This window comes from Leptodactylus fuscus, chromosome 2 (genome assembly GCF_031893055.1).
Source record: "Leptodactylus fuscus isolate aLepFus1 chromosome 2, aLepFus1.hap2, whole genome shotgun sequence".
In the NCBI taxonomy this organism is placed as follows: domain Eukaryota; kingdom Metazoa; phylum Chordata; class Amphibia; order Anura; family Leptodactylidae; genus Leptodactylus; species Leptodactylus fuscus.
Genome location: NC_134266.1, coordinates 242,316,573 through 242,332,962, shown reverse-complemented (window position 1 = coordinate 242,332,962; position 16,390 = coordinate 242,316,573). Strand labels below are relative to the sequence as shown.

The 16,390-nt window shown below is 41.2% G+C and overlaps 1 protein-coding gene across 6 annotated transcripts in view; it reads left to right on the top strand.

Annotated features, from left to right (window-relative positions):
• The window catches only part of NBEA (neurobeachin), a 561,077-nt gene that overhangs the window by 226,429 nt on the left and 318,258 nt on the right, over positions 1–16,390 (top strand). For 5 of the 6 annotated variants that reach the window (XM_075265948.1, XM_075265946.1, XM_075265944.1 and 2 more), the window contains exons 20-22: positions 788–911; positions 2,267–2,459; positions 8,887–9,903. In XM_075265948.1, the coding sequence (XP_075122049.1) occupies positions 788–911; positions 2,267–2,459; positions 8,887–9,903 (1,334 nt within the window). Of the gene's footprint in view, positions 1–787; positions 912–2,266; positions 2,460–8,886; positions 9,919–16,390 lie in introns of those variants that run through there. The other variant, XM_075265947.1, reaches the window with a different exon arrangement.

The window sequence follows — 16,390 nt, the reverse complement described above, 5'->3', positions numbered from 1 at the left end:
GTTGCATGAACGAATAGTACATGTGAATATTAGAAACTTTGTAATATATCTTCTTAAGGAGATCTGTTTCCTTTTACAATTATTAGGCTGCCCTCCTCCTTCTTATTAGCCTGTTTGTTTACATAGAATCCAAGCCATATCCTTCTCAAACACAGAAGTCTATGGAGAGCGGAATTGAGTTAGGGGCTGAAAATTGATTTATTGCCTCTTACCTCTAGCATAGCCGTATTAAAAGAGCTCTCTCTCCATCATAGAATAGCAGCGGCCAGTTTCTATCTGTATGCATTTTCCATTCTTATTCTTTCATTCTTATGGTAGAGTTGGAAGGGACCTCAAGGGCCATCGGGTCCAACCCCCTGCGAGTGCAGGTTTTCCTAAATCATCCCAGCTATATGTTTATCCAGATTCCGCTTGAAGATTTCCATTGATGGAGCGCCCACCACCTCCCGTGGCAGCCTATTCCAGCCGCCTCCCACACCTTCCTTCTCATAGACTAGGATGTAAAAAGTAACCCCACTTGATAAATGGAGAAGGCAACATATCTGTTAAATAAGATATATACTGTATTACGAAGTTTCTTATATTGATCTGTTCTATTAATTTCTGAAAAGTTGTTTATAACTGGAGGTACACTTTAAGACTCGTACGTCTCCAGGTAGAGAGCCATGGGTTAGGAGTAAAATATAGATGCTAGAAGCTGCAGACCTTAGATATTCCATGCCTTACTGTAACACAATGAGCTACCTTGAATGTATATAAAGTATAGTTGTGCGATTTGTCTGTTTAGTGATCTTGAAGGTAGTCGCAACACTGCTTAAAAACTCCACTCCAAGTTCTGAGCTGATGGAAGTAAGACGCCTCTTCCTCTCTGATATGATAAAGCTCTTCAGCAACAGTCGTGAGAATCGGAGGTAGGTGCCGCTTACTACTGTCTGATTTGTTTTGTATTTTCTGGTATTCTTAGTAGATATACCTGAAGGTGTCTATAAGCAGGTTGTTGAGTTGTCACTAGGGTTGAACCGATCTTGAGATTTCAAGATCGATTTTAACATCCGATTTCCGATCATTTTCCAGCCGATCTTGATCCTGATCGCGATCGTGAAATTTGCTCGATCGCCGATCGGAATCTGATCCTTTCCGAACCCGATCCTCAACCTTAGTCAATGCTTTTCTATGAGAAAAGTCACTTTTAGGGTTGAGCCGATCTTGAGATAACCTCCGATCTCGATACTGCTGGAAAAGATTGGGTCGGAATTCCGATCATGAAATTTAATCGATCGCCGATCGAAATCCGATCTTTTCCGATCCCGCAACCCTAGTTGTCAGCTAATATTAGACAATTGCATTGTATTCAAGGCCATTTTTAATACCTTAGTGGTCCCAGTTTGAGCTTCTCCCCACACACAGAATTTACTACCCCCTCAAGTAGCCCCTACGTAACACCCCCTGCCCCCTTGGTCACCATCAGTATATTACATATAAATAGAGACTTACCTACTTACTCACCTAAAGTCATTCCTGCAGCCCCAGCTATAGAGGTGAAGAGATGTACGGTTGTCCTAAGGGCCTAGATAGGGTTGAGTGGGTTAGCACCCAAAATGCGGGACTGTTCCTCTCAGACCTGGTCGGCCCCTGGTCGGGATTGGTGAGGGGAATACTAATACTTTTTTTTTTTTGAGGCACTCTGCCACTTTTCTAAAAAAAAACAAAAAAACACAGCTTTTTCCCCCCGAACAACCCCTTAAATAATAAGGAGCGAATTTTATTAAAATACCCAAATGTCCTCCTATGATCTAGACTGGTAAATTATCAGCCCTGGCATCAGCAAAACCACTTTGTAAGAAATAACAGTACTTCTGCCTTTTCTCTCCACTCTACTTCACGTCCTCCTTTGTAAAGCTGAAATAGAATTCTTAAAAGTAAGAATTTCCTTCCACAAAAATGGATGGAGCAGCGCTCTGTAATAACCTCATTTATACCACTGTTATTGTTGTGTATTTGCAAGTATAAGGGAAAAAATATTCTTTTACACTGTGGTTTTTGCCTCCGTTTTTGCATCCAGATGTAAAAAAAAACCTGATCTGAATAGAGCCTTACTTGCAGAGCGCCAACATATTCAGACATCGTCAATTTACAGTGCGCGGCATAGTCCCTTTTATTATCATCAAGCATCTAGATAGAACTAAATATAGTAATAGCTTAGTAATAGACTATTGCACTATAATAGAAGTATGTAGACCTCTGTATATGTGCCTCTGTATTCCAGGTGCCTCCTGCAGTGCTCCGTGTGGCAGGACTGGATGTTTTCTCTCGGATACATTAATCCCAAGAACTCTGAGGAGCAGAAGATCACCGAGATGGTGTACAACATATTCAGGATACTGCTATACCATGCCATCAAATATGAATGGGGCGGCTGGAGGGTCTGGGTGGACACTCTCTCTATAGCTCACTCCAAGGTATCTTTTATTCAGGAGCGTCTTGAATTCTTCTCAAGCCCGTACTCTTTTACATATTCATTTGGTGCCACCTTGTGGACTATGTGTTCAGCTGTTCATGTCTATGTGTGGCGGTGCGAGGAGGGCCTGACATATAGCATATATATGTATATTTGGGATGTCAGAAAAAGCTTGACATTTATTCAGGAATAGTTAAAAGGCAAAAGTTTTATTCGGATAGGGTTCTTCCTGATATCCCCATGGTGAAAATGTCACCTTTATGTATTGCTGTGCTATGTCTGAATTAAGAATGAGTTAGATTGTCTGCTGCCTGTTATTGAATGGTAGTGCCAGGCATAGAATGTATGGGATGTTATGTGTGAATGTACAGTTATGGAAGAGCCTTTATAAAGAGCAGCTTAGGCTGAAAGTAAATGATAGTGAACTTGGTAGCATTGGCGGGAAAGTATATAAGCTGATAATGTAAAAAAAATAAATAAATAAATAAATAAATATATATGTGTGTGTATATATATATGTCCCTTTAAGCCAGGGACACATGGGCAGGGATCAAAGTGCATTAGTAACCACAACCCTAGTGACTGACCCTCTACAGTAGCATTATTGTGGATAAGAGTCAACAAAACTTATGTTCATGGGATGTTAGAGATTATCCAGCCATGTATGTATTAACCCTATCAGGACCAAGCGTCATTGACCTCCCAATGCTCAGGCCAAATTTAGCAGTTTGGTGTGCACTTCCTTACACCGCAATATCTTTTTAATGGCTTTGCATATCTCAACTATTTTTACCATGTTTTTTCCAGGACATATAAGACTTAAAATAAGTAGTAGTATTTGTTAACCAAGTTGCTAGAAGTGGAAGAATGGTATGAAATGTGAAAAAAAAAAATGTAAATTTAGCTTCTTTTACCTAAAACAAAATAGTTAATTTATATACAATTCGATATAAACCTATTCGGATCAAAGTTTGTAGATCTTCTAATCACAGGGGCTATATATTTATATAGTTTTTCAACCAGAAATTATGTTTTATATGGTTTTATATCCAGCATGGCTTATTTTCTGGATCCTTTGTTCATGTGTAAATTAACCAGTAGTTTAGTATAGTAGATGGCTGTAAATTGCTTGTGTAATCTCTAGCTAGGCTCCCTGCTGAGACAGAGCAAACAACCAGAAAATAGGTGATGGTGGGGGCTGACAGGGGAGCAAGTTCTGCTACCATCAATGTGAATGGGAAGCAGTTTTACTTTACTGTGATCACTGTAAAGGGTTACATTTTGTTGATAAAAGTCCTAAAAGCTTCCCTTATCACAGTGTAACTCCCGGGCAGTAACTTCAGCATGGAGATGCCGCCACTCATCACTCCTGCAGGAGCAGCTAGAAATCACAGGTGTTTGACTTTAAAGGGGTATTCCCACCTCACATACTCATCAGTCTTTACTGCTGTAAAATCTTCTTTCTTCCTGGTTTCTTGCATCATTTGGTGGGCGGGGTTTCACATGGAACCTGCGGTTTAGCACCACCCCTAAATTTGCGTGTAGCTCCGCCCACCCATATTGGACTATGAAGTACAGGCAGCAGCAACTCCATTCTGTGTTACATACAGAGACTGCCTGTCTCTGCCATAATGAACACAGTTGAATTAGCTAACCTGATAACTGGGAGAACAGAAGAAATGAAAGCAGCTCCTCTCCCCTATCTGAGAGCAGGACCTAGGTCACATGGTGTAGACACAGGAATAGCTAGATAACCAGGCTCGCTCCTGTGCACTTAGCCCCTCCTCCCTCCCCCTGAGAGCAGCAGATACATCACTTGACTCATGAGCAGATAAGTCAGGGCTGTGGCTACAAAGAATTGAATAAAGTGATATAGTGGACAAGCAAAGCAGTTCTGCTGAAGCAGTGTATTTAGGAAAAGTCTTACATCCACATTAACAAGCAGTATAGATAGGATCCTTGTGATGGGACAACCCCTTTAATTAACATGACGGCAGCAAAGGGCATCAGATAAAGTGACGTCTAGGGGTTAAAAAACACAATTGACATACAATAATAATAATAAGTAATAATTGCACTTGCCTTAATGGTTTTCACATCTTATTTTGACTCTTTTAACACCACTGGTCTTTGTATCTTGGCCTCCCACAATGATTTATTTGACATAGCGTGACCACTACAGCCAATTGGTGGCTCTAACAGTAATCTTAGAGATGGTCACACATCACCACTACCACCAGTGTTTTACTGTGTTTGCATCATTGCAGGAAGTCAGAGAAGAGTGAGTTTTCTGTATGTTTATATACTGTGTATATATATATATATATATATATATATATATATATATATATATATATTTATAGTGCATATATAGAGGTGTCACTTGATGCTTCTGGGCTTCGATGTAGTAACTGTAACAGGGTCCAAACTTGGCACTGTTATGTATAAAACGTATATGGTATTATGCCTTTGGTGCCCCTCAGCCTCCATGGTCTGGTAGCAAGTGCTACCTCTGCACCTCCTAAAGCTATGCCCCTGTGCATAAATATGTATATACATTCTTCTGAACCGTTCAGCGTGTCGGGTGCTGTCCCAGTCGGCAGAAGGAATGTCCTGGCTTCATCTCATCGGTGTCCAGAGGATACAGATGAGTTGAATACAATGGTGAAGCAGGGAGCCATCTGCTTACTGCCTCACCACTGGGCCTCTGCTCTGGGAGTAGTAGGTGCGATGTGGTGACGTAACTTACCTCTGTGACTAGAAGCAGAAGAGAAGAACAGCAGGGTAACAGGTCAAGATGAGTATTTAGGGAGATAATACTATGGGGGCACAAGAAAAGAGTGATAATACTGTGAGGGCAATTGCAGGGGGAGTTTTTATACTGTTAGGACATTAAACTGGAGGGGGGCATTCTACTATGGGGTATACCATATCAGGGAGCCTGCAGGAACATTACTGTGTGGGGGTACAGAGAGCAATGGGTGGAGTCTAAGTGGGTGGGGCTAAATTCACCATGTAGCCCGCCACACAGTCTGTCCCTCTTTCAGTCCTTTGAAAGTGAGGAGGTATTGTATATATTGTATATGTGTGTATATTTATCTATGGATGTTTCTGTGGATTATTCTTATTTTTGTAATTTCCATAAAATCTGCTCAGTCAGATTTTATCTTTTTATTTTTTACTTAATACTTTTAACTAATCTTCCACAAAAGCTGGGATCCTGTAGGAAAGAGATAAAGTATTTAGTGCCGCGTATAGACTGAAATAGTTAATATCTACAAGGTGGAATGCAAACAGTAGATTTGATACAGACGTGCATGATGATTGCTTTGATGTCTGCTCCTCATTTGCATATGCAATGAATGCTGGGAGAGCCTTGATTGATCGGTGCAGGGATGTGTTGTGATTGCTTGTACATGTCTTCACATTAAATTGTTCTTTGCTGAGACTTCTCCATGGCTACCTGTGTAATAGCGTCTGCAGTAATACAAAAGTAAAGAACATGCCATGTTGCCAGGCCCAGAATAGGATTATCTCTTATTGGGCCCACGTAATTATGTAAGGGCCTTTTGTTTTCACCATCATCTAACTTTGCCTTCCAAATCCCCATCTTTGTTACTTGAGTAATTGGGGGGATAATGAGTTTAATTTGTTTATCCCAGCCCTGGAAACGCAAAGGGACATGAACAATATTCTATTACCATGGCAGGAAGCAATTAATGCAAAGTGCATAATGGTAGAATATTTCGGACAAAAGTTCCCGAACAGCTCTCATCTTGTAATTATCTATTTTTAGTCTTTCAAGTCGCTTTACACAGACAATATTGGGCCCACCAGAGCTCCTCCGTGTTTCCTTTAAAGATGGCAAGAAAATTCATTGCTTCCCAGATCAAAGTCCAGATCTGATCGTATTAAATTTTGCAAGTGACTTTCATAAAACCATTAGTCGCTGTAAGAAGTTGACTAAGTGAAATGGGTGCGACCAACTTCTAAGACATGAATAGGGTCAATTCACGAGAAATTGTCTATTTCTAATTAAAAAAAAGATTGTTTTATCTTGCTTTTGTTCCTTTTTTTAGTTATACTGATTGTCTTTGTTATTTTTAGCCTTTGTTTCCAATCTCAATGTTTAATTTTTTTTAAAATCTTTCTAAATATCTTGCATCAATTTAAAGTGTAGCTCCAGTTATAAATGAATAGTAATTTATTTTGTTAATGAAAAAAATTTCTTTCTCCACTTATCAGACTGAACTATATATATGTGTATATATATATATATATATATATATATATATATATATATATATATATATATGTAAATTTTTGTCTTTTTACATTGAACTCTATGGAGAAGGAAAGGGGAGAAGGAACCTGCTGAAAACACATACCATATATACTCGAGTATAAGCCGGCCTGAATACAAGCCGAGGCCCCTAATTTTACCACAAAAAACTGGGAAAACTTATTGACTCAAGTATAAGCCGAGGAGGGGAAATGCAGCAGCTACTGGAAAATTTCAAAAATTGAAATAGATACCAATAAAATTGCATTAACTAATCACCAATCTTTACATTAAAAATGAATTGAAAGGGCTGCAAATGCAGACACATATAAGACAGGTATAGGACACATATAGGAGCTGCTCCATAAGTTGCAACTCTTCAATTTGGCCCAGACACACAGCCGCAAAAGCGACGGCATCTATGTGTAAATTAATAACCCCAAATACCTGACATTAATAGGAATTGTAACTCCAGTATGTACCTGTGTGTTTTACTTTCACTTCACTCTCCTCAATGCAGACACAGGAGCAGGGACCTGCCGCCTCCCGAGCTTTCATCTCTCTTGATAGTGAAGGGGAGAGTGTCCTATACCATTACTGTAGCAACCAATGAAGGACACTCCCCCTTCACTTAATTTATGCAGGTCCTTGCAGTCCTGTGCTGCGTGACTTGAGTATAAACCGAGGGGGGCTTTTTCAGCATAAAAACTGTGCTGAAGAAGTCGGCTTATACTCGAGTATATACGGTACTTTACTGTACTGTCAGAGAACTCTTCTGACACTTCTGTGTCTTCAAGATAAAACTCTACCACTGAAAGAGACACTAAATCAATTAACTAGCTGGAAGTACCTGTCTCCCCCCTCCCCTTTCCATAGACTTCAGTGTGTAAGCCGAAAGATGGGAATAAGCGCTATAGCGATAAACAGACATAGTGAAGATAAGGAGGAGAGTAGCCTAATATGTGGAGAAGGAAACAGATTTCTTTAACAAGATATAATACAAAGTTTCTTATATTCACCTGTACTGTTCACTTATGAAAAGTTGTCAGAGGTGCACTTTAATTTCTGAATTTACAGCTATGAAAGAACCTTCATAAAAAGCAACTTAGGCCGAAAGTAAATGATAGTGAACTTGGTATCATTCATAGGAAAGTATATAAGTTGATAATGTTAAACATATATATATATATATATATATATATATATATATATCTTTATGGGTAAAAGCTGTTTTTAGTTGAATCTCCTTTAGGCCAGGGACACACGGGTAAGGATCAAAGTGGGTTAATAACCACAAATTCCCTGGTGACTGACCCTCCACAAAAGTATTCTTATGGATGAGAGTCAGCAAATCTTATCTTCATGCTGCAGGGTGCCCCCGCGAATTCCTGCAGTTTAGGTGAAGCAAAAATCACCCAAGGGGGTAGTTTTTGCAGCTATGGCTTACAGAGTGTAACTTACCGCAGAAATTATACAGTGTCTTTGTACATTGTATTCCCTTATTTAGGTTAAAGGGTCTGTGTAGGCCAACTTCAGTGCTTTTTACCTTGATCTCCTCAGCTTGTTAGTGAGTAATGTGTCAATAGTGGCATATTGGAATAGCGTAATGTACCTGGCATATGGAAATATTCCTGTGAACATATAAAGGATGAGGTTTAGAAATAGCGATAACTTTATAGTAGTAGGGTGAAGTTCCTATAGTATTTGACTATTAGACTATGGGATTTTTACATGTATATCCGTGCTGGAAATCTGCAATTAATACTCACTGTGTGCATTTATCTGGAATAGCCTAGACCACAAATAGTTCTCTTGGACATGTAGCAGCAGGTTTTGACTTTATAAACCCCATTATTTGCGCAATAAATCTGAAGGCAACAACATATTAGCACTCAGTTTGAAATAATAATGGTGTGGCGTACTATCTGGGCTCCCATCATTGTATTCATATATAGATGTACTGCTCCTCATAGCAAGGTCAACCTGAAACCTAAGCAAACAGATGGCGGTCTTATTGCTGCCATACAGTTAATTGCTCTATTCGGTACATGTAAAATGGGTACATTATGGTATAGAAATAAAACATAAAAAAGGTATCTAGTTATACAATTCAATGCAAGTTACTAATGATTTTCTCCTTCCTAAGGTTACCTATGAGGCACATAAGGAATACTTGGCTAAAATGTACGAAGAGTATCAGAGACAGGAAGAAGAGAACATCAAGAAGGGCAAGAAAGGAAATGTCAGCACCATATCTGGACTTTCCGCCCAGGCGGTAGCTGCCAAGGGTGGTATAGAAATTAGAGAAATCGATGACCTCTCCCAAAGTCAGAGTCCAGAAAGTGAGACAGATTATCCTGTCAATACGGATACAAGAGATCTTCTTATAGCAACTAAAATTTCTGACGATACAATCTCCAACACTGAAAGACCGTCCGCTGGTGTCCGGGTAGAGGTTCATGACCTATTGGTGGACATCAAAGCTGAGAAGGTTGAAGCTACTGAGGTAAAACTTGATGACTTGGATCTGTCTCCTGAGACACTTGTCACCGGAGAAAATGATGCACTTGTTGAAGTAGAGTCTTTACTGGATAACGTCTACAGTGCGGCTGTTGAAAAACTCCAAAACAACGTTCATGACAGTGTTGATATTATTAAAGAAACCGAAGAAAAAGATGGCCCTTTGATCACCCTAGCTGATGAGAAAGACGAAACCACTTCTAACAATACCTCATTTCTTTTTGATAAAATGACGCATTCGGAGGACAAACTGTTGCCCGAACTGACTAGTGGTAACCACATAACCATTGGTAACGTCCAGGATGCTCACGTACATCTTGGTGTTAGCGATGACCTTGGCTTGTTGGCCCACATGACCAGCAGTGTTGACCTCACTTGTGCATCAGCCGTAATAGGGGACAAAGATTTTAAAATCCACACAACGACTGATAGCTTGGGCAGCATTAGTGATCGAGAGTTGGCGTCGTCATCAAAAAATCTAGAATATGCTCAGATGACTACCACAAACTTAGAATCCGACTCTTCTGCTAACAAATCCATAGTGAATATGGATGCCAGCAGTACCGTGTCTGATACCGAGAGGTCTGATGATGGTCGGGATCTTGGGAAGGAGACCAAGAAAATACAGACTACCACAACACAGGTATGATAGATTTTTGTACATATAGGTCTGTACGTTGTTATATTTTTCTGTATCAGGTATGTTATATTTATCTATTCTTAGTAAAGGGGTTATATTGGGAGTAATAAAGCTTAGTTGCATATTCCCTGCCCTGGTTAAAAGGGCTCTCTCATTGGGAAAAGTCATTTTTAGCTAAGCACATCCTTGCATAGCCTTTAGAAAGGCTATTCCACACCTACCTTTTGTATGTAAATCGCCTCAGTAGTTTTTGAATGAGCCCGTTTTTATTCATATTCTAATTAGCCTCCACCGTGCATCGGAAGTGTCTGTGATCACCCTTTGCTATTCTGTATGTGTGTGACAACAGAGAGGCTGCTGATGATGATAACTCATCTCTCTAATCTCCCACACATAGAGAATAGCAGACAGTGCACACAGACACTTCCGGGGTGCAGGAGGAGGCTAATTAGCATATGAATAAAAACAGGCTCATTCAAAAACTACTGAGGCAATTTACATACAAAAGGTATGTGTGGAATAGCAGTTCTAAAGGCTATGCAAGTATCTGCTTAGCTAAAAATGACTTTTCCCAATGATAGACCCCCTTTAAGCTTTATAGTTAATATACACCCCAGTCCTGAAGGTAGTGTAGCTGGGGAGCCCCGAACCTTTGAACTTATATGCACCCACTCCAACTTTCAGTGATGTCACCAACAAATCTCTACTTGGGCCACAGGCTCATTATTCAGAGGGGAGTTGGTCACCTAACCAAGAGTTGGAGCATTGGTAGGGGAATCAGAGTACAGGCCTCCCCATGGGTACCTGGGGGCTCTGGAATGTATATTAGTAATAAAGTTTAACCAATGCAGGGAATGCCCCGGTAAGCTTTTATTACTCTCCCCAATAACCCATTTAATCCTCAGTTGTCCCCGCGAGTCCCTACTTACCGGTTCTATCTGAACACGCAGGAATTGCTGATCGATCAATATTGGTTTGTACAATATTGCGTTCCCTTGAGCTGGTTATATTGCATATGATGCTTCATCCATAATACCCGATGAAGTGGAATGATTTGCCTTCATGAATACCTCCCCAGCTCTGTATGGGCTGTAAGAATATCCCGGTGGGGGTTCACATTAACCTTCTTTCGCATAAGCTTATTTTATCCTGCTAACCATATTAAAACATTTCCACATGAGTTCTTCCAGTGGACGCTTATATGGCTTTGGGTACATATTCATGTCGACCTCTTTGCATACACCAGTGTGTAATGTAAGCAAATAATTTCACACACTGCTGCTCTATTTGCTCAGCGTGTCATTCACTTAATCTCCATGAATAATACGATAAGCAAATCAAGAATATCTATTGCTGGAAAGTATCTGAAGATTTTCTGTTTTCTGTATTTATTGCAGTTCTAGTAGCTGATATTCTCTTATTAGACGGAATTGCTTGTATGTTCCCCAGTAGCGTTTCCAGTAAGGTTAATATAACCTGGTATGGTAGACGGCGGTGTCCTATCTTTAGATGGTGTATTACAGACTGCCGCAGGCATATAGAAGACATGATTATTGTTTACAGACCTTTCCATTGGCAATACATTGAGTCCTCCAAGGATCAGTCTATTCCAGTAGGACTATGATACGATCCTGAAGATGTTCAGCTGAGACAAGCCGACAAGTGGGACTATGATTAGGAATGCAAACAGAATGTGTTGCTAAAAATATGGCAAAGTTTTTATGTTAAACATTTTCATTTAAGTATTTTTGATGATTTTATTTTTAATTTTGCACGGCAGTATCTATATTTAAAGCCGTCACTTCATTTACGTCACAGATGGGATTGCAATAGAAGATAACACCTCTACAGATAATCACTGACCCATTATTGCATCCTATACTAAGGCTGAGTTCACACGGGATATTTTGGTCAGGGTTTTGAGGCCGTATCCGGCTCAAAATCCTGACCATACAGACGGCTCCCATTGAAATCAATAGGAGCCAGTCAGTTCTTTCCGGGAGCCCGGGAGATGCTCATTCTTCAGGCGGAGTCACCTCATGACATCGGCCTGAAGACACTTCCTCCTCCGGATTAGGCCCGTTCATTGGCCTAATCCAGAGCGGAGTGCGCAACTGGATGCCAGTGCAGTGCACCGGCATCCAGTCGCGGCTACCCGTTTTTTAGTCTGGAAACTGATGCGGCCTCCGCCTCAGTTTCCGGTCCAAAAAAACCCTGTGTGAAACCTGCCTAACAATAGATGATGCCACTATTTATCTCCTGCCCTGTATAGAAAACCTCCCATAGACCTCAGTGAGTTGACGCCATTCTGTTGCTGCCTATGGCCATGACCATGTTGTTAACAGAGCAGAGGAGAAGCTCAGACAAGATGGCAGCCCTCATAATAATGTTACGAAAAATGAAGTAAAAAAATCCACAATTAGAAAAACTGATATATTCATCTCGTTTTAAAATTGGCAAGACTTTCCTTTTATAGGAGCGATCATTGCTGATCTTTGCTCCCCCTGAAATAAACCCGCATGTGTAGCCGAGCCTTCATGTTTATTATGACCACTATATACAATATATGGCTGACTTAAGACATCACATTTCCATACCGCCCCTGTTTCTGACTTGCCTAGCGTTCCTAATAAAAGCGATATGAAATGTTTTTCTGAATATCATGTCATCGCTCTGTATGAAAAGCTTGACATTAAAATCTCAAACCCAGTTTACCCTGCCGAGGTTGTCAGCTGTGATGAGAGCGCTGGAGTGGACTGAAAATACCTATAATAAAACAGACTGGAGATGGTAGGCAGAACCCAATGTTCAAAATAGTGCGATAAAAAGATAATGTTTTCAGTGTTTTGCAGCATTTATGTCATTTGTCCGTCAGTGAGCGGCGGGCAGGAGAGTCCGCAGCCTCTTGGAGATTTCGTAGAAGTGGAGAGCGGCGGCGGTTGCCTGGCAACAGATTACATCCCATCTCTTAACAACTACCATCCTACTGATGGAGAATTACAAGTGTGTCCCGCAATGTATTAGATAGTGACACCTGCCGCCAGCCGTACTCCTCACTGCAATACAGACTAACCTGCGGCTCTGCCCTCTCCATGTTCATCCATTTACAATAACATTATGGTATGTCAGACGCTTAGTTAAAATATGGAGGTGACAGGAGGGGATTGTGTTATATTTTATTTGTAAAGTAAGAAGCATATTTTGGCAGTACCTCTGCCATGTTGCACAATACCAGCCAAGTCCATGCCTTTATATTTTAACTACTGGTAGTATTATTATTTCCTTCCATTACATGTTCCCTTACTAGGGTTGAACCGATCTTGAAATTTCAGGATCGTTTTTAAAATCCGATTTCCGATCATTTTCCATTCGAACCCGATCCCAATTTCGATCCCAATGCAAGTCAATGGGATTTTTTAAATAATCGGAGATCAGATTTTAAAAACGATCCTATTCACTGCACAGCATGTAGTCCAAAAATTGATTCAATTCTTGGACCCCATGCTGTGTAGTGATTAACCCAGCCTCCCCACCTCCTTAGACTAGTATTGTAGAGAAGAGATGCAGGGAGTAGGCGGGGCTTGGTGTGGCTGGAGAGTGTGGGCGGGGAGACGTGAGTGCATCCACTCCATTCAATTCAATGTTAGCATTGAAGGTAGCCATTGTACCATTTCATCCCATGGTTCTCCTTTTTAGTGGGGTCTGACCACTATTGATCTGCAAGGTAACACTTATCCAATGGATAGGGATAACTTGTTTTTGTGTGAAAACTCCACTAATATTTTAACACATAATGCTGGAAATTCTCCTGAAACACATATTAAGGTCTGACCTACAGATCTGTTCACCTTTACATTTCAAATTTGGTTATAGGGGTATTCCCATTTTGCCAGAAATGGCCAAAATGGTAATACAAGGCTTCTTCTCTTGACTACCTTCTGGAAATATCTGGACACAACTGTTCTACATGCCATCTGTATCTTCGGGCATTATAGAAACTATGTAAATTGCTGTGCTACGCAGTTTCTGTAGTTCCCATTTACCTGAAGCTTCATAGAGCCGCTGTGTTCAGCTATCTCAGGGAGGCAGAGCCAGATCCATGAGAGGCTAAAATGGGAATGGCCTTTTAAGGACTCCAGTTTCTCACAAAACTAGTTCAAAACAATGTTGCCACTTGCGAGCAAAACCCATGACATATCATATAGACATCTTGTGACAGAATATTGGAAAATCGTCTTCTTTTTTTTTTTTTTTTTATTAAAAAAAGCATGACATTTAGTGACGTGTTTTGGGATACACTGGGGAAGGGAAGAGGGAATTTGCCATCAATTTTCTACTGATCTATACACAGGTAACATGAAGTAGCATAAGGTTCTCCTTTCAGAAAGAACTATAGCTTTATAAAGAGGTGGTGAGAGCTGTCCGCTAGATGGCTCCTTTCTTCAGATAGGTAGTCAAGCTTTTGGTAGAGGTTAGAGCCACCCAGAGGACACTTCTTTTTGTGACTGGTCCTTTATAAAGCCCTATTTAAGTGAGAGGGAAAAACAGCTATTTTTGAACACACTGAAATACATTTATTAAGACTAGGGTATTGTTCCCCAGTCTTAATAAGTGGCCTGATTTGTGGAGGGGCTGAGAGATTTATGAAGAGACTGCAACAGTTCCTGGCGCCAGAATGGAAATCTACACCAGATAGGAACTGCTGTAGATTTCCATTCTAACCCAAGCCAGGAAACTAGCATGAGTTTTAATAATCCAGTCAGGGCAAGGAGTCCTCACTTCAGGCACCCCCACAACATCATGGATCAGACATTGGGACGCACGCTTGGCTCAAGAAAGGACCTTACACCAAACATGTGCCTCAATATCATCCGTCTACTATGATAAATTCCCCCATTGATTGTAATGTGTCCTATCTATAAGGGATCACATGAGGATGTCACATGTCCGTGAAAAACACAGACTGGTTTGTCTGTTTTTCACTGCCCCCCCCCCCCCCCATTATTCATGTGAATGAAGCCTAAAAATATTCTCTTTGAACTACTGAGGTTCTTTGTGAATAGGGGCTAATATGACAGGTATACCAGTGGATTCCCGATCAGCTGATCTGTCAGGGCGCCATATGCATCTTCCCTGTACGTTTTAGGAGCATTTCTCAGCCAATCCATTAATATCGCATTTCATTTTCCTGTGTACCTAGGAGAGTTCATTGACCAATAACAACATGGGGATTACATAGGAAGGTCAAGCCCTGAAATCTAAACTGGGGGTGTGAAAGTGCAGATACTTCTAAAATCTGTTACATTTCCTATGCCAAGTGCGGAGAATAGACCGCAGGTCGCAAATACAGATTTGAGTGATGATTTGCTAGAAAATGAACACAATGTAGATTTGCGCATTACATATTTTTCCTGTTCAGCTGCTCAGAATAACACGTTGTACCTGCCAGATAAGTTCACAGCGAGGGTACAAGAATGATGGAGCGCGCGCCGAGGCTGAGGATGATGTCTGCCAGCCCTCACAGCATTCACAGACTAGATGGAGGAGCTGCTGCTGGACAGCACTGAAAGGGAAAGACTTCATAGCATACACGTTTCTCTGATCATGGCAATGTCTATGCCAGAAAATGATTGCCTCAATTCATAGGGAATAGCTTATTGGCACATACATAATAAGGATCCTGTGTTGTACGCTTAAAGGGAAGGCATCATCAGAAATGCACGGATTATTTCATTCCAGTAATATGAATGTTATGTGCCTATCTATAGAAAAAATATTGGAGTAGTCCTGTTTTTAGACTACCGTATATACTCGAGTATAAGCCGACCCGAATATAAGCCGAGGCCCCTAATTTTACCACTAAAAAACTGGGAAAACTTATTGACTCGAGTATAAGCCGAGGGGGGGAAATGCAGCAGCTACTGGAAAATTTCAAAAATTAAAATGGTCGGAGTTTTTGGGTGCAGTAGGTGCTGGGAAGGGGAGGGGGTGTTTTGGTTGTCTGTCTGCCCCTTCCTTGAGCTTGAGGACTGGTTTTTTTTTCCCCCCACGTGGAATTCAGCCTGGCTGAATATAGGGGATCTGCAGTGTTCCTATTAACCCCTTCCCGACGGAACAGGAGCACTGCAGATCCCCTATATTCAGTAGACCGGACACTTTCAGACACAGAGATACCTAATGCAGGGGTGAACCTACCTTTTTTTACACCCGAGGCGGACGACAGAAAGCCGCCCCCCCCCCCCCAGGAGGGGAGGGGGCGGAGCGAAGGGGGGGCGTGGCGGAGCGGCGTTAGCAGGCAGAGAGCAGGCAGGGAGAGGACCTGCTCTCTGCCTGAGCGTGAGGGGAGGCCGCTACAGCAGCGCTGCGTCCACAGGGCCTCCCCAATCCACCGCTCGCTTCCCGTGCCGGGCTGCCGAAACGGTGACGCTAAGCCAGTCCAGGACAGCTTGTCCAGGACAGCTTATCCGGCAAAAATGGGGAAAAAAAATTT